Source organism: Corapipo altera, unplaced genomic scaffold, assembly GCF_003945725.1.
Source record: "Corapipo altera isolate COAL_440 unplaced genomic scaffold, ASM394572v1 107b, whole genome shotgun sequence".
NCBI classification, from domain to species: Eukaryota; Metazoa; Chordata; class Aves; order Passeriformes; family Pipridae; genus Corapipo; species Corapipo altera.
In genome coordinates, this window is record NW_020884951.1 from 676,766 (window position 1) to 695,153 (window position 18,388).

The following is an 18,388-nucleotide window of genomic DNA, read 5'->3' on the forward strand; positions in this document are numbered from 1 at the left end:
AGCCCCACACTGGGGGCAGAAGAGCCTCTCTGTGCCCCAGCCCCTGCCCAGGGCCATCCCAACACCCTCCCACACCCAGCATCTTACATGGGCCAGTGGCTGCTTGTCCTGGAGCAGCAGGAAGCGGTGGCTCTGCTCCGGGCTGGAATACTCCAGGACCAGGGCAAAGTGCTCGATGTGCCTCAGCGACAGGCGGTCCTGCAATGTCACCATCACGTCCTGCAAACACCACGGACATCCTTGGCTGCGAGGCACTGGATGCTTCCCAGGGTGGGAACTGGCACCCCAGTGAGAGCTCAGCCCCTCCCTGGCAGCTCGGGCCATGCTGGTGAAGGATGAGGCCCGGTAGAGCTGAGAGGGGCTGTGGGGTGGGACCCAGCCACTGCTGCTCCAAGTGACCTTGCAGCAGGAGGTGACCAGCGGCCAGATCCCCAGCACCCCGGGTAACACCGTGGTGGTGCTCAAGGGATCTGCAGGGAGCTGGCAGGGGGACTCACAGGAGCATCCACCCTGGCTGGAGAGCAGGCTCACGGCAAGGAGGAAAGTCAGGAGAGGGAGAAGGAGAGCAAAATCCCATCCCTGCCAGCTGCAGAGCGTGTCGCCCGGGGAGGCAGACGGGCTATCCATCATGCCAGAGCAGCTCCCAGCCAGCCAAGCGCTGCTGCGGCGGTGTTTGTGAGCGGAAGCAGGAGATGAGGAAAAATGGAATTGGGCAGGTGGGAGGAGAGAAGTGTCATGGTGCCGCGGGGGGAGGCAGAGGGGCTCACCTTCACAGTGGTCCGGCCGTCGAAGGTGAAGGATTTGATCTGCCCATTCTCCAGGAAAACCTTCAGCACATTGGGAATGAGGAGGAGAGCTTCTTTCTTCAACATGTCCTGGCATGTGGGGCCGGCAAAGGGGGAGGCGAGGAGGGTGGGGGGGCACAGAGAGACAGAGGGAAGACAGGGAGAGAGAATGAGTGTCAGTGATGGAGTGCTCGTGGCATCCTCCACTGCTCTGCACTTTTGCACTAAGAGGCACATTTCCCCTGGAAACCCAGCACTCTGCTGAGCTATTGAGAAGCGCAGAGCTGAAGCAATTTGGAGCTGCCTGACAGATTTACCCCGCCAGCTCCCAGCAGCTGCACTGGGAACAGAGCATCCCGCTCTGTCCAGCACATCCCAGTGCCCATGCCTGGCAGCCTGTCCCACTCCCCAGCTGGTGTCCCAGAGGGGAGGCGATGGCCAGGGTGGTTTAGAGCCTATTCCCTTCTCCTGACCCTTATCCCAAGCCTAGCCCCCCTCAACCCAGCCCATCCCCTCTGCAGGAAGCTGGGGGAAGGCTGATTTTATTTAGTGAGAAGTGTTTCAATCAGATAATTACCTAATTGATTTTGCTTTAAAAATAGAATTTGCTAGAAGCACTTTACAGGGTTTTTTCTTTTTTCAGTTTTATTTTGGGGCTATTTTTTTTGTATGCTCAGTAATAAAACCTTTCTGATGAAGAGATAAAGGCACTGGGCTGGAACACTGCAGCCTCCATGGCCATGCAGCAATGCCCTTGTGACCCAGCCCCACACATGGGTACTCCTGTGAACCCTCTGGCATCGGGCTGGAAGCCACAAACCTTCCTTAGGGCAGGCACTGGCACTGCCTGGATGCCTCCCTTGGGTGCCCAGGGGGACTCAGACAGGAACCAGGTTTCTAAGGCCAAGTTTTGGGGCTCTGTCCCACAGAGGGATAGGGTATGTCCCCCCAGCACTGACCCAACATGCTGATTGTGCCCAAGGGCATCTGCCCTCTGGGGCTCCCCAGGCCAGATGGCAGAGCCCAGACTGGGAGAGGAGCCCTGTGCCCCCAGACACCTCACACCCCACGGCCCCGGGGACACCTCAAGGGGGTGGTGACACACAGAGGAAGGCAGGGCAGGACTTACTGGGTCTGTCTCGCCGACTGTCACCTGCTCTGAAAATCGGACTTTCACGGGGTTGGACCTTAGCTTCGCCTTCTTGGCTGCGCTGATGAAAGCAGATTTGGGAGACTGGAAAGAGAGCACTGGGTAAATCACCTGCCTGCCCTCGGAGCTGTGCCACGTCTGCCTGCCTTTGGAGCCGTGGTGTGGGGAAAAACCAGACACACAGCCCAGAGGAAGCCCCTCTGAAGCCAGCATGATGATGGGGAGTGGGCAGCAACCCATGAAATGGGGAGTGGAAAGCAAGTTCCCTTCGTTGTGGTTTTACGGTGCTGCAGGAAGGGCCAGAATGATGAGCAGCAGCCCCTGAAGTCACACCCAGCAGCCTCAGCATGACAGGGGGAGGATGGAGGCTGCACCCCCAGTGAGCTCACGTGTCCAGCACCCCTTGTGCAGGCCGAACTCTGGAGGACACCAGCCAGGTCTTGCTTGGAAGCACCAGCGCTGGTTCAGATCAGAGAGACAAGCCCTTTGGATGTGGGTCTGCAGCCACAGGGAGATGGGAAAAGGTAGGACCCTGGGCATCCATGCAGGACATTCCGGTGGCAGCGCTGGGGAGCCTGTGCCTGTACATGCTCTGGCATGGAGACTCATGCCACAGAGCTGGGCATGCCTGATGGTGCCAGTATCAGCTGAACAGCCTGTCCTGGCAGGTGGCCATCCAGGGCCAGGAGGAAAAGAGCTTTTTTGGAGCCTGGCACACATCCCCACTCCCAACGAAGCCGTGCTGGGTGGTGGCATCTTCCTGGCGAGGAGGGGAGCACAGGGGAGCTCTGCACTCATCTCCTTCCCCGACACCAAAGGGCTCAGTGAAGCAGAAATGGTGCCCTGCCACCACTGCCACTGGCAGTGGCAGGATGGTCCTGTCTGCTCCAGCACCACGGGTGCTGAGCCCCGATGCACCATCACCACTGGTGCCAGCACCACCACCAGCCACACTGCAGTCTGGCACTCCCAGCTCCCAGGGGACGACCCCTCCCTGCCACCTCTGGCATGATGATGGGTCACTTCATCAGAAACATGGGATGTCCTCTGCAAACCGCATGGGTTTGGGTGTAGTTTTCCTCCCTCCCTCTTGCGAGGAGGCAGTGACAAGGACAGGGAGATGGCTGCACACCCACACTGACCCCAAGGGGCTGTGGCAGCTCTCAGACCCCACAGCTTGGAAGAGCCTTGGGGTGGTGGGACACTGGTCCAACAAGTCAGTTGAGCTGCCTGAGTGGTTTCCTGGGGTCTCTGGGGACCCCACCTCAGTCTCCAAAAGGGCTTTTAACCCCTGTCCTGGCTCCCCTGGAGCTGGCCATGGCCTCGCCACTCTCACCTGGTGGGTGTGCAGGACCGTGAGGATGATGAAGTCCTTGGCCTTCCTGTGACAGAAAGGAGAAATGAAGGTGGATGGGACCTTATGGTGATGACCTCAACATGTACATTGGGCTATTGAGAGCACATCCCATCCTTCCCAGCCCAATGGCAGCCAGGACCTCTGTGGGCTCCTTGGTAATACGGCTGTGGATGCTTTCCCAGTGCTGCTCCCACTCCTTGGCCAGCTGGGAACAGGTATGGCATTTGCTCCAAGGCACTCCCCCTGCTCAGGCTGAGGCTTCCCCACCCAAGCAGTGACCATCAGTGACACTGGTGTGCATCAACACCCCAAGGCTTTGGTAGGGGCACAGCAGACTGGCATAAGCCCCCTCCCCAGAGGTGATGAGGGACAAGTGTTGTCCTCACCTGACAAGCTCGATGAATCTCTCTCTGGGGGCTTCACTCACATCCTCATCGTTGATGGCCAAGATCTGGTCTCCTGGCAGGAGTTTATCCTCAGAGGGGCCGCCTGCCAGGAGAGAGGGTCAGGGCCAATCCAGGCATCCCGGAGCTGCGGGGTGGAGGGGAAGCAGGAGGGTCCCAAGCATCCCCAAAGCGTTTGCCCGTGTATATGGCTGCGGAGCACACCCTGCAGGCCCACAGGAGGGGACAGGAGCGCAGGGAGGGGTCCCGCCGGGGAAAGGTGCCGCTGTGCTTCCCGGCACACCACAGCCGTGTCTGAGGATCGCCCCCAGCCCCTCCGTACCTGCTGCCACCGACCGCACCACCACCGGCCTCTCGCTGCCAGCCACAAAGCCGAATCCGTAGAGGGGGTGGCGCTGGACCGTCACCTGTCGGAGCGTGTCCGAAGGCAGCTGCCCACATTCCATATCATCGCCACCGCGCTCCTCCGGCATCACATGGCTGCGCTGTGGAGCAGAGGGACAGGCTGTAACGCGCCCCACCACGGCAGCCCTCCCCGCTCCCACCGAGCCCCCTGCCACCTGCAGAGCAGCCCCACTCCACCTGCACCCTGCACCCTGCCAGCACTGCCAGTCCCAGCAGCTTCCTGGGACATCCGCAGCCCCCTCCCTCCCGTGCAGAGTGGCACTGCTCAGTGCCCGTCCTTGCCACAGCGCCAGCAGCTCAGACACGGGGACATTCGTGGAGATGTCCTCCAGGGGTTAATCATACCATCTACTCCCAGCATCTCACTGTCTAATCTCTACTTCAGCATTTCACTTCATTAAATGGAAGACCTGTGTGGGATAAACTACTGGTGGTGTGGCTCTGGACGTTCCCTGAGGGATGGCACTGCTGTGGGGTTCAGAGGAGACAGTGGCCCTGGCACAACAAGAGGGCTGTCTCTGCCGCTCTGCAGAGGTTTAAGAGCAAACTCAAGTGTTGGCTTTTTCATGCTGTGTAACACGGCTGTACAATATTAGAGATAAGTGGAAACAAGTTCAGCCAGTCTAAAAACTGGGATTAAGGCGGGCTCAGCCATGGCACTTCAACCGAGTCTCCACTGCCAGCCCAGGGACTCCTTGAAGCACTGACAACGAGATGGGAACACCCATCCCGGAGCGAGGTCATGTCAAAGCTGCCCTTGGCATCCCAGAGCAATGCCAGCCGTGGCTCCAGGCTGCTCAGCAGGGCTGTGAGCCTGCGATGAGGGAGCAATCCCAGCACCATCAGGATGGCCACGGAGCACAGCACAGATGGCAACAGGCACAGCCACAGCCAGGAAAACAAAGCGATGAACGCGCTGCTGTTCCTGTGCTGCTCATTGCCTGCGCCTGTCCAGACCATTTAGTCTATTTAAAAAAGATCCTTCCCGGCCTTTTGACGACACTCCAGTTGTTTCATCTCTTATCAGTTTAGAATTTGATGCATCATCCATCTCATGCTATCTGTCTGCATTTCTGACCCCCCCCACCCGCTCCCAGCGCCGTTACATCCGCTGCAGAGCCAAGGGGGACGGCACGTGGGGCTGGAAGGGGACGGGAGCTTCTGGCAGCTCCACGCCAGCACACGCAGCTCTGGGCTTGGGCACATCACTGCCAGCAAAGACAGCCCTGTGCCGAGCCTGATCCCCAGCTGACTGTCTTAGTTTAACAAGATTACAACTTGGAAATTAAGAAGAAACAAATGGGGGGGGGAGTGGGGCGACACTGGGAAAAAATTCCAACATCTTTTTTCAAACCTATGACAGTGACCTACTCAAAATCCTGTAAGAGAGCAGAGCCTGGCTCTGGCCCTGCTACAACATGTCCCACAGGATCCAAGGAGAGCTCTGAGCACCAGGTGCCTCTGCCCAGTGTCAGGGATACAGCGCTGGCCCTGGGTGAGCTGTGCTCTGTGGTGATGGGGTGTCACCACAGCCAGGTCCACTGTAACCCATTCCCAGGGCCCAGCTGGACAGGTACCCGTGACTTTCCCCTCCCTCATGCAGCTCCATGGTTGGTAAAGCAAAACAATGAGACCTGGGGAGGGGAACTGCTAAGGAGAAGAAGGGTGCGGGCATCTCCTGGGGCAGGGGACCCATCAGCAGCCCCAGCAGGAGCAGAACCAGCTCCATCACCAGGGAAGTGCAGCTGTGGGGAAGCACAGACGAGACCCTCTCCCCTGTGACCATCTCTGTGCTGCCTCATTAGCTGCTCTGCTACTCCCATGAGCATTGAAAAGAACAACAGTAACAACAACAACAAAAATCACCTTATTCAACCAATTTTCTCGAACAAACATTATCTAAAGCCATTGTATGCAGCTGAAAAGGGGACTGAATGTAGCACTGCATCTCCACAAGCCTGGTGTGGCCGACAGGAACACCTGGAATGTGAAGGGATGGAGCTGGCTGCCACTAGGCAGCAGTCCCTGAGTGCTGGTTTCCCGGGGGACACTCCTGCTTTCATCCCCCCTGCACTGCCCACAGCAATTCCAGCCTCCACATCCACAAGCCCCTGCAGCACATGGACAGGAGGATGAACAGCGGGGCTAAAAGCACTGAGATGACTCAGAGGTGTGGCTGAGCTCAGTGCGACTGCTCTGGGGAAACAGAGGCAGGGGTTTGCTCACCAGGTCACAGCAAAGTGGATGACAAGTCCCAGACCAGAACTGCCCAGTCAGACCCGCTGCGTCCCGAGATCTGTCCTTTTGTGTGCAGTCTGGGGGTCGGCCTCACCCTCACTCCTCCCCACGGAACCCGCAGCCCAGCCACCGATGACCGCCCAGGGAGCAGGGGCAGCAGCCTCTCAGGCAGCCCAATTACCATCAGAAAAGGTTAGCCAGGAAACCTTTGCAGCTTAAACAGACAAAAGGAAAAGAAAGCACACCTCATTTCAGCCACAACCAGTCTGCCATCCACCGTCAAAGGGAAGAGGGGAATAAAGAGATGGATACTGACAATAAAAACTCCTTTACCAGGCTCTTAAGCTGCTCCTCTCCTGATAAGACTTTGACGCTGCAGAAGCATTACCAGGAAATTAAATAAAAGAGGACGAGTGTCCTCGTAAGCAGGACTTATCCACTCCTGGAGAAGCAGTAATGTGCTCAGCAGCAGGTACAACATGCCTTCTCCAGGCTGTGGCTCTGAACTTCCTTCCTGCAGCAGCTCTCCCACGCTGGGCATGGGGCACAACGTGAGCTCACCCTGGACCAGAGCAAGAGGTCAGAGAAAACCAGCAGCAGCAGCAGGTAACTCTCTCCCTAACGCTGCTAACTGGCAGCACCCCAGGACCACAGGAGCCATCCCTTTCCTGAAGTCTGTTTTTTGTGCTTCCTCGTTTAATCCCCAGGCAGAGAAGTGCACTGGGCTGCAAATCCCTCAGCCTGGCTCTCACAGCAGGGAGCGGGGCTATAAAACAAGCCCCGGAGTTCAGCAGCTCTGATGCACCAGCACCACCCAGACCCAGCCTCATCCTGGGCTCAGTGCCTGGGGATCGGGGCCACCCTGTTTGGGAAATACCTGCCACCTCCTCGGTGGGCACAGACCAGCACTGCCCCTATCCCACTGCAGGGAGCAGAGGGCTGTTCACGTCCATTCCCCCACCCTGACTGTGTCCTTGCCTGCTTGCTGCCCACCCTTAGCCCAAGAGGCTGCACTGCAGCCTTGCACAATGCCACCAAGGCACAAAGTCACTGGAAAACAGCACAAAGTAAAAGGACTCTCCAGGAGAAAGCCCCCTGTGCCTGTCAGCAGCAGGAGCCCACCACAGTCATGCCCCTGTGGGAGGATGTCTGCCCCTGGCTCTTCATGGTGTCTCGACTGACATGGCATGAAGATATCCCTCTCCTGAGGCTTGGGCACTCATCTTCTGTACTCAGAGCTCAGACACTGATCTGGTCACCCTCTACCATGCAAGGTAAGAGAAACATCAGCTCTATCCAGTCACTCCCCATCATTATACACCACCAAGGGATGTGCCTTCAGCTTCCTGAGCACCTTCAGACCTCCATGCCACAGAGCAGGGCTGAACCAGGAGTCCTCATCCCCCTCAGACAGAAAAAGGCAGAGCGGGAGTCACTCCAAAAGCTGACATGCTCATTTTTAATTTCCTACTGCAATAAATTTCTGCTTCCTCTGAGAACTGGTTTTCTCTCTTTGCTTTTAGTGCTGACTGGCCATCTGCCACCAAAACAAACCAGTACCACCTGCCCATGAGGAATGATGGTCTCCATCTACCCAGACATTTCCAACTGCCTTCAACCAGGATGGCACCAGGTGAAAACATTCTCTGCAGCTGAAAAAGGGCTTGGGGCTGAGCTCCAGGATGGGGACTGGATATGGAATGTCTTGCTCCTTCTGCAGAGGGGCAGTTTGCAGGGGTGAGTGCCAGCTCTCCTCCCCCTTCCTCTGCTGCCGTGAACAACCCAAGAACAAACAGAGCCTGTGGATTCCTGTCTCTCCTGCTGCACGACCATGCCCGGCTCCTCCATCTGCCAGGCTGCAGTTGGTGAACGGCTTGCGAGGCATGTGGGATCTGGAGCACGTGTGGCAGCGGCAGGAAATGCTGGGGAATGGGCCAAGAAGTGTTTTTATGTGGAACATATGGCAGCTCCAGCCTCGTACCCTGGTCTCCATCTCAGATGGAGCCCGTGGGGCTGCCGGGGCGCGTGGGGTCCAACAGCAGGGGCAAAAGCAGAGTGGGCAAAGCTGGCTGGCACAGGACCTACCCAACATGCATCCCTGCTCCATCAGCCCTGTATCTGCTCCCAGCAAGCATCTGGTCACCTTGGAAGATGCCATTTGGCCCACGTTAACGTGTCAGACATTCCCAGCAAGGGCAAACAGATGCTGTACTTCCCGAGCACTGCGAAGCTGCTTGGACGCGCAGCGCACACAGAGCTTGGCGGCCTGGTAATGGCTGCCCCTGCTCTGGCAGTGTTTAACAGCTGACTGGAGCGAGGAGGGCTGGGCTGAGGGGTGCCAGCCTGGCTCAGACCAACATTAAAGGCAGAAGAATGACTCAGGCCTTCACAGTTGAAGTCCTTCATGGCCCCAGCCTGAAGAACTGCAGCCCGCGTACAAGCTCTGCCATATGGCCCACGACCCTTCTCCCTGTGCTCCAGCTTGGATTTGCTGTCAATATTGGGAATCAATTTAAAAATCAGCAGAGCTGCTCAAAAGGATTAGCTTTACCACTGGTGCTGGCTCTGTCCAGCTGGAAGGTGAGCCAGGTACGCTGCTAGTACAAAGGTGGGGTGCCAGATGGCACCCCTCCGAGGGCACAAACACTCCTGGCCCTCAGTGCAGGGACAAGCAGACGGTGACCAGTGTCCCCCTGGAGAAGCTCGTGAGTGGCCAAAGGCAGCTGTAAATAAGGAAGCAGCAGCCGCAGCCTGGCTCTGGGCAGCAGCTGCAGCTCTGCCACTCAGCCTGCAGCCTTTTAAAGGGTCCTGGCACTTCAGCCTGGCAGAGCGGCCAGGAGGAATGGGGGCTAGCTGGGAATCCCAGGACCTGGGATTGTGGCAGAGATGGGCTTAGTCCTCCCTGGCTGGGAGTGGAGCCAGCTCAGGGGGTGAGAGGGGCCATCCTCAAAGTAATGGTGCTTATTACAGAAAAATACAGTGTGAACGTGGCTAACAAAGACCCTGCACCCCAAACTCCAGACACGCTCAGGTCAACAAAAGAAGCAGCTTCTGCCCAGGGAGAGACTGTCCTGAAACAAGCCCTGTGAGGCACAATCAGATGCACCACTGAGAACCTGAATCTCAGTCTGTATCACACCTTCCACAGGCAAACACTCACAAACATTGTCTTCCACAGGTAAGACTTGTGTTCTCCAGGCTAGAAAGGAGAAGAGAGACCGTGATGGAGCCCCTAAATCCAGCCTGATACTGGGCAGGGAGTCTGGCACTGCACGAGAACTAGAGGGCACCTGTGGAAGGAGGTTTGACACATGGAAAAGGCAGGACTTCACCACCCAGGAGCCAATTAATCCCAGGAGCTCGCTGCTGCAGGATGCTGGAGAGGCTGTAAATTTCACTGGGTTTGAAAAGCAATTTCTGGAGCCAGAGGCCTCCACAGCTCCCATGCTATAGCTTGCCAAATCCTGAGAGAATTTACACCAAAAAGAGTCTGACTGGAATGAGCCCTCTCCCTCAATACTCAGCAGGAGAGAGGATCTGAGCCCACTCTGCTGGCACAGTGATGGGGCAGGTACCCCCCTGTGCATGGGCTGCTTGGGGTGCACACACCCAAATGTGCCCCTGGCTGCCTTTAGGAGGCCCTCAGACTCCAGGGCAGGCACTAAGCAGTGGTGCCACAGGGCACTGGGTACCTGTGGGAGTGAAGGATGCTGAGTGTGAGACAATGACAACCTCCAGGTTGTCCACATCCACAGCCTGGCCACGTTCACACAAACTGGGGACAGGCTGGGGTGCTGTGCAATCTGCCTGAATGCCCCCCAAAGGCAGTGGGTTCCCTTATTTGTGCAAGTTTCCACCCTGTTACAAACACCATTCTGCTCTCAAGGCAAAATGTTTTTACCAGGGGCTCTCACCCAGGTAAAAAATGTTCTCCTCCAATATTCCCTATGATTTTTGGCTGTTTAAGGGATTTTTGTTCTCCCCAGCTGGAGAGGCACCTTGCTGAGAAGAGGATCAAAGCAAGACCTTTTAGCAACAGGGTCAGGCCCAGAAGGCTGGGCTCACTCAGCAGAGAAGCCATTGCCCCGGGGCTGCTGGCAAAGCTGAGCAGAGCTGGAGAGCCTGGGCCAGAGGAGAGGGACTTGAGACAGGCAGGGCCTCCCTCACAGTGCTCCAACAAATCTGCTTGCAATGAGAGAGGGATGTGGAGAGGAAAGCTCGTCTCCTCTCTAGTGCATTGAGCACATGCCCTGAGCACGGGCTGCAAAGCCACACCATGGGACGATTTTTTAGGGTATTTTTCATTTCATTTGGGGATGACCAAGCAGCTGAGCACTAATCCAGGGCCTGGGAGAAACTGGTCTCCAGCCCCTACTCTAGTACCATCTGCTGTGGTGACCAGGGGCACGTTACCTTGGTCCTCTCCTCCGTGGTGCTCCAGTGGAGCCCCCCTTGCCCAGCCAGGGCAGGGCTGGGGAAGACGTTACAGATTCGGAGGGAATTTTATCTCTGCCAGGACTACAGAAATGCATTAAACAGACAGTGAACACTGGGCTAAAAGGAGATGAACACGTAAGAGGATTAATCAGAGATAAGGAGCAACAGAATAAAATTTGCAGCATTTTTCTCCCTTATTTGTGTGACACTTCATCTGCATGATGGGGGGGCTAGGAGTGATACCAGCTCCCCACCACAGCCTGGCCACCCTCTGCCACTCTGTTACTGCTGCTGATTGCACCACTCAGCTCCTGCCTTCCCCAGTTTCAACTGTGTTGTATTAACTTTGCTTTCTGGTGGTACTGGAGACAAACACCCTCAGCCCCGTGGGGAGCAGGGGGCTTACACCAGGCGATGGGTGCCAGCCCCAGGTGCTCCTGCCCCTCTCCTGTTGGCACAGGCAGCTTGAACCCAAGCTGAGCCTTTCCTGCAAGAGACTCCAAGTGCACACAGCATGTCCCCAGAGCCTCACGTTCCTTGGGGACAGGCTCTGGCTGCTGCATGGCACAACACGGCAGCCCCTCTCTGGCAGTGAGGCAGCAGGAGCTCCCCCCACACCTGCCTGGGCACCCAAGGCCCACCTTGCTCCAAAGGATTTTCAGGAGGAGGAATTTATTCCTGCATATAAAATTCAGAGAGGAGTTTTAAATAAGGGGGGAGATTTACACATCCTTTACATTCCATTAGCAAGAGGGCACAGCCTGCATCCCCTCCCAGGCAGCAGTAAGGAAGATTCAGGGAGGCTGTCAAGCCCCCCTCTCGCACAGCTGGCAAAGAAGCTTGAAAATCCAATCAAGCACTTTCCTTTGGGCCTTCAGGAATACCAGGACTTTCACTCTGGATTTACAGAGAGCAATTTCCTCAGTCGATGACTTGGACTGCTATCTCCACCAGCACAGCACAGAGCAGGGCAGGGAAGGGGCCTGGGGGAAGGGATGCTGAAGCAGGAGGCAGGACAGCAGGAGTGATAACAACATCCCCAGCCCAGACGGCTGCGTGACAGCCCCCGGGTGCAGAGGGAGCTGGGTCGGACTCAGTGAGCTCACCCAGCAGCTCCAGCAATCCACAGCTCTGCCCTGCCAGCCTGGCCAGGGGGAGAGCTCACCCTGACATACAGGTGGCAAACATGGAGCATTTCTGGCAGCACAACACTGGTGAGACAGTCCCCCAAGCCATGACAGAGCTGGCCCACAAGCTTCCTCCGTGGTAGCAGGGACTGCCCCACCAGGCCCCCAGTGCTGTCACCAGCTACTGAGCTTCATAGGAACTTGCTTATGGAAGGTGACAAACACAACCTCACAGGGTCCCCCTCTATCCTTGCCTTTTCTAGGACCCCTCTCTGTGCTCCAAGGCTCAGTACAGCTCTTGAGCTGGTGACAGATAAAGGCAAAAACATTAAAAAAAGAAAATGCAAAGGAGCAGGGGAGCCTTTGAGTGTGACGCTTTCAGCCTGGGGCTGCCTGCATTTCTAGCAGAGAGTCTTAGTTTATACTTTATAATCTCTTCATAATCAGCTCCCAGCTCTGCTGCCTGTGCCAGTGTGCCCCGGGGGGTGCAGGGCGAGGAGGGGACTGAAAGCAGCAGTGAGTGAGCACAGCGTTACTTCCCAGGTAGCCAGGCCTATATTTAGAGGCACACCTGCCCACGCTTACTCTGTTTCCTACACGTGTGTGTACTAATGTTGTACTGAAGCAGAAGCCTCAGAACATAGCACCTGTTTGTTGACAGGAGATGTGCATCTCACCAGCCACGTGCCTCTTCGCCCACGGGGCACCTGAAGGTGCTTATCTGGGGAAACAGTGCAGGAATAGAGTCACAGAATCACAGAATGGCCCGGGCTGGAAGGGACCTCAAAGATCATCCCGTTACGATCCCCCTGCCATGGGTGGGAACACCTTCCACTCGAACAGCTTCCTCAGAGCTCCATCCAGCCTGGCCTTGGACACCTCCAGGGATGGGGCAGCCACAGCTTCTCTGGGCAACCCGTGCCAGTGCTTCACCACCCTCACAGTAAAGAATTGTTTCCTAGTATCTAATCTAAACCTACCCTCTTTCAGTTAGAAAGGGACACAGGCTCACAGAGCTGCTCCTGCGGCAGCACAGTCTGATGCACACCCAAGGTCCCCTCGGGATGCACACACGGATGGGCCCCCATGGCACACAGGCACCCGGGGTCCCTGTGGGATGCATGCACACACTGCCCTGCCGTGGGACAGAGGCAGGGGTGTTGGGAATGCCCAAGGGATTTCCTGCCCATGGCACAGCTCCGTGCTGGTCCCCCAGCAGGCCACTCGCCCACTGGTACACAACCCCCCCCACCAGAACTCCCAGCCAGCACCCGAGGTCACACTCACCAGGCTGTGGCAGAAGAAGGGGTGCAGATGCCAGAGCAGCCCTTTGGTCCCTCCTGGGCTATCAGATGGGACCAGATCACCAGTAAAAGCAAGGTGCGTGGGTGCCCACACCACGGGCGCTGCTCCGCGGGACTGCAGCACTGCACACACCAAGGCATTTTGGAAGCATCCATAACGGAGAGAAACACTCCAACAGGGACTAGATGACTTATAAATATTGATGTCGTGAGTTTCTCTCCCCCTGCCAGAAGAGGGGGAGCGACAGCTCAGGCTGCTGGTGGTACCAGCAGTGACCACCTCAACCCGAGCCAGCACACCGGCCACGTCCTGCGTGGAGATGCTGCTGTGGCTGCTGCTGAAGGCACGGCCATTCTGTCAAACATTACACACCAGGCTTCATGGCAGCAGACCTCAGCACTCCTGCTGCATAAGAATCTGATGATTTTCTGAGTTCCTGCTGTAGTAATGAGCTTGATCAGCCCATGCAAATCAGTCTCCATTTGAGACCAGCTTTCTCTAATCGAACCCACTCAGTATCTGCCTCCTGAAGTTTTCACACAGATTGATCTTCCCCATTTCAGGTGTGAAAGGCAACTGGGGAAGGGAATGGTTTCACCTGCCCTGGCATGGTACCCAGCTTGGAGCTTGATGGCAATCCTCAGCCTCATTTCTCAGGTGCGAGTTGACATCCTTTACAGAAACAAAGGGGCTTAGGCTCTGGAAACCCATCTCCTCTGGCAATGGATTATGTCCTTACATCATTCCAGTCATTGACAGGAGCATTTGGATAACGGAATTTACACAATTTAGCCCTTGGTGTCAGTGGGTTCAGCAGGAGAGCCCCTCCACCATGGCTTATTTTGAATATGCAAATAAACCACACACAAGAAAATTAATTCTGTTAAGTGCAAGTGGAAAAAGCAATGCCAGTTCTCATCCATTTCTGGCTGACATTTTATTTAACAGGCTATTCATTTGCCCCAGTGTCCTCAGCAGCAGCAACAATCACTTCTGTAACCTTCCGTAACTCACTGCCAGCACCTTTCCCAGGAGCCAAACTGGGGAGGGCCAGTGCCTCCTCCTCCCTCCCAGAGGCAATTAGCAACAGTGAAGGTGTTACACAGCAACCTGCCCCTCGCTGTTCAATGCCACAGCTCCAGCATGGGCTCCAGGAGCCCTTGGACAGCATCCACTGACACCCCAAATGGACAGGTAAACCCCAAACCTCATCCCTCAGGCCTGATCCTTCCAGGGATGCCTGAGCCCTCTTCAAACTGTTGGAACAGGGGCCCCCTGAACTCCTAAGAGAACCTGGGCTGGAGCCCAAGCCAACCCATGCAAATCTGTGCTGCACACGCCTCCCCCAGCTCCATGGACCACAGACTAGATGTTTTGGGGTGCTGTACCCCGAGACATGCACAAGCCCAGTACTGAGTGAAAGCCTGGGGGACACACACAGGTCTGCTCTGAGCCCCCATCCAGAGCCAGGACCCCTCTCACTGTCCGTCCTGCTTGGGTTTGTCTCACTCCCTCCTCCCTCTTTTTTGTTCATCTCTAGAGCCCTGCTATGGTGTCCCAGTTGGACTGCAGGGACCAGCTCACCATCCACAGCCAGGGCAGAGACAGAGAGCAGGTCTTGGAGCCTGTGCTCCTGGTGCTCCTGGACCAGGCTCACGCTAAGCCTAAATGAGCTTTGCCGAGGGGAAAAGCCCTCCTGCAGAAGGTAAGGAGGGTGTCTGGAAGGGCGTCTCAGCCCTGCAGAGAAGGGGACAGGGCTGCAGGGAGGGAGCTGCCTCTGGGAGAGTGGGCTTGGAGCAGCCAGCTGGTCTGGGAGGCCACAACCAGCATGGCTCTCCCCACCAACTGCACTGCACTCTTTCTTTTTTTTCCCTCTCCTTCTCTCCAATTTATCTTTTTGACACGTTCAATGATGCTTCTGCAGACTGAAAACAATAGAGACAGAGTTTCAGCCAAGGCAATTTCAGAGCTGAATCAAAGCTAAAATAACCTAGACACAGAGCAGCTGAGCAAAGGCAGCTCAGTGAGGGGGGGACAGAGCAGTGCAGGTGCCCTGTCCCCTCCACAGCTCCCACTGCCTGGCTGGCATGGGGGACAGCAAGTCCCACACAGGAGCTCAGTGTGTCTCTATCTCCCCTTTTGCCTGCCATCCCTTCTGGACCTGGTGACAACATCTCCCCCCTCCCACGGAGGCAAGTCCCCACCCCAGTGCAAAGTCAAACCTGGCAGCTGCAGCTGATTAAGTGCCCCCTTGCCCAGCACACGGGCTCGTGCTTTGCCTAGCAAGCACTAGTGTTTGCTGTCCTGACCCTACAGCCCTGCAGAGCAACCCAAATCTTCCAGGTAGAGATTTAAATTTTTTTTTTTTCCTACAGATGCTACTCTGCTGCTACGTGAGGAGAGGTGGGGAGAGGGGGGATGGATGGACAGAAACACGGGCAGGGAGAGATGGAGGATGAGCTGATTTCTGCCAAGTGAATATTCTAACTGGACTCCTAACAAGGAACAAGACACAATCCTCAGCATGACTCAGCCTGGAAACACATGCTGCTTCCCATCCCCACTGCCAGGACTGGCACGTCCCCACTGCTCAGCCACTGTCCCACAAAGGAGCAGCCCACATCTGCCACCCCAGCACCCACTCCAAATGCTTTTCACAGCCAGGACAGGTAAAGCCAGGCAGCTCCTGGTACATGGACAGGCTGATCATGCCAAAGGCAGCCAGGCAAAACGGGGGCTGATGCTGTGCAGGACAAGCTGTGCGTGGCTGACACGTTGCTTGGTCTCTCACAGACCTCCTGAAAGCAGCTGTCAGAGCCCGTCTTGTTCCAGCTCCCTGCCTCTCCAGACACACCGGTAATTCTGCTTCATGTCCGTGTTCCCTCCTTTGTTTCTCTCTGAGAGAAAGGGTTTGAGCACCCTGAGCCTCACTGTTCTTGAAAAGCATCAAAATCAGCAGGCAGAGCAGAGAGATGGGAGGTACAGGATCACAGGCATCTCCCAGGGCTGGTCTGCGAGGACACCTCATGCCCCCAAGTTCCTGCCAGGGGGACAGTGGTCCATACAGGACACTGTTGACATCCTGGGTCGAGCTCAGGGGGCTGGAAAAGGTAGCATTATATCCTTCTGCTCCTGCATTTTACTTGTGAAATGCCACATCCAGCTCCAGGGTTAACTGTGGGGCTGGGCAGGAGCTTCCTCAAGTGCCTTCTCTGGGTGAGCCCCACATGAGCATCCCCAAGGGGTCAGTGGCTACCCCAGCCCCAGGGAGCCTGAGCCACCCCCTTGGCTCCCCAGCCAAGGCACTGTGAGCTACTGTATGCCACAGCTTGCCCAGGTGGGTGCAAAACCCCATGCTGGGGTGGGAGGCAACACTTGGCTCGTGCCAGAATCTTCTAAGGGAGGTGCTTGGCATCACTTTCTTTGGGCTCTTCTCTGCCCTCCCCCCAGTTGGCTCCACCTCTCTGGGTGATACAGCTCAGTGCCAACTGACACGGGGCTGATCATCTTCCTGAGGACACATAAATAAACCCACAGCCCTTCTCCCTCCCCAAACACCCGGGGAAAGCGTTACCCTGCTTACGATAAACGCCGTGGTGTGGAAGCCAGGGAGTGACAGCTCTTAGATGGCATGTCAGCTCCAGCTGTCCCAGGAGGACGTGTCAAACTGTCACACAGCATTAGCTGCGACACATTTACTGCACACTGCACTGCAACCCACACCACCACCACGGAGCTGGCACAGCATCCACAGCCCCTGTGTGTGGGAGCGCTGCCTCCACTCTGGGACCTCTCCGGGCAGTCCCCTGGTCAAGGGGTGCTGGCCACTGCTTTTGTCACCTGGCCCCTTGTGTACCTCATCCTGCAGCAGGACACCCATGGCCCGCTGCCCATGGCCTTTGATAGACTGGTGGGATCAGGCTGAAACAACCACCTGGATGCCACTCGAGCACCAGGAGTGGGGCAGGCATGGGGGGCCTGGGTTATGGGTATGGCAGGGGGAGGGATGGAGACACCATGCTACAGAGGCCTGGGCCAACTCACATCCACACCGCAACAGCTCTCCAGGAACACATCCCCAGTAAGGGAGCTGGTGGTGGCAGAGAGAACTTGGCACGGGGCAAGAGACCTGAGTCTTGCTGAGTCCCCTGACACAGCCCCAATTCCCCACTGCCATCCCCTCCCTTGCCACGTGCTATCTGTGCCCTTGAGCTGCCGCAGCATGAAGCAAATAGATCTGCCTACAGCACCACTACTTTGCCTTCACCAAGGGGGACTGGAGCAAACTCCTTCTGGGGCAGGTTGAACCCTCTGCCAGGCAGCGGTGGAGTCTCAGAGGAGCCTCAGGGGAGAGGCAGCACAGCTGGCACAGCAGCAGTGGCTCCCCTCACCCACCCTGCCTGTTCACAGCACCACATTCCCATCCAGAGAGCCTCGCAGAGCCAGGACCGACACTGCTCCTCATCTGCACGCGGAACCACCGCCCGTGGTCTCCACAGCTGTCACCTTGGCGCTTCTGGAGAATGACAGTGCGTAGCCGCTGGTGGGAACGCATCAGATGACTTTGTCCTGAGTCACAAGGAGCGGGAGAGAGAGCTGAACTTGGCCTCAGGATTTTTGCCTTCTCTTCCTTCGCCTGCTCTCATCGACGCTTTGAGGCAGCGACTGGCCCTGGGCAGCTGCGAGGCCGGGGTTAAGCCGCTTGGGCACCAGCTGGGTTGTGGATAACACAAGAGGCAGCTGCAGTCCTGCAACACTGGGCCAGGAACGCCTCTAACCAACACTCTCATTTTGGCCAACAGCATCAAAATCACCTCCCAGAAATGTGGACAAGGAGCCACCAGCTCCTGCTGCCTCCTCGGCAAGCTGCAGGCACAGCTTCCCCCATTTCCTGCTTCAATGTCCAGATTAAAATCCTTCTGCTAGCCTATAAAAAAGGTAATCAAAGCGATAACAACAACAATCAAACGCTCTCAGCTGCCTCCTGGCAGCTGGCAGCTCATTGTCACTGGGAGACAGGAGCTACAAGCTTTGTCCTGGGGCTAGGATGGACATCCACTTGGGAAAGCTGGGGCTCCTGGGGTGAGGAGAGACAGGTTGGGCTTTCAGCTCCCACACTGGGATGCTCTAGCACCCTCTCAGCACTCAGCTTGTTGGCAGGGAGCTGCATGGGTGCTGGG

The 18,388-nt window shown here is 56.6% G+C and overlaps 1 protein-coding gene across 3 annotated transcripts in view; it reads right to left on the reverse strand.

Annotated features, from left to right (window-relative positions):
• The window catches only part of FRMPD3 (FERM and PDZ domain containing 3), a 57,392-nt gene that overhangs the window by 24,181 nt on the left and 14,823 nt on the right, over window positions 1–18,388 (reverse strand). The window contains exons 2-7 of one of the 3 annotated variants that reach the window (XM_027663158.1): window positions 4,019–4,181; window positions 3,679–3,781; window positions 3,272–3,317; window positions 1,915–2,019; window positions 768–875; window positions 88–219 (exon numbers count right to left, since the gene is read on the reverse strand). In XM_027663158.1, coding sequence (XP_027518959.1) covers window positions 88–219; window positions 768–875; window positions 1,915–2,019; window positions 3,272–3,317; window positions 3,679–3,781; window positions 4,019–4,169 — 645 coding nt within the window. In that variant the 5' untranslated portion in view covers window positions 4,170–4,181. Of the gene's footprint in view, window positions 1–87; window positions 220–767; window positions 890–1,914; window positions 2,020–3,271; window positions 3,318–3,678; window positions 3,824–4,018; window positions 4,182–18,388 lie in introns of those variants that run through there. The other 2 variants (XM_027663161.1, XM_027663162.1) reach the window with 2 other exon arrangements.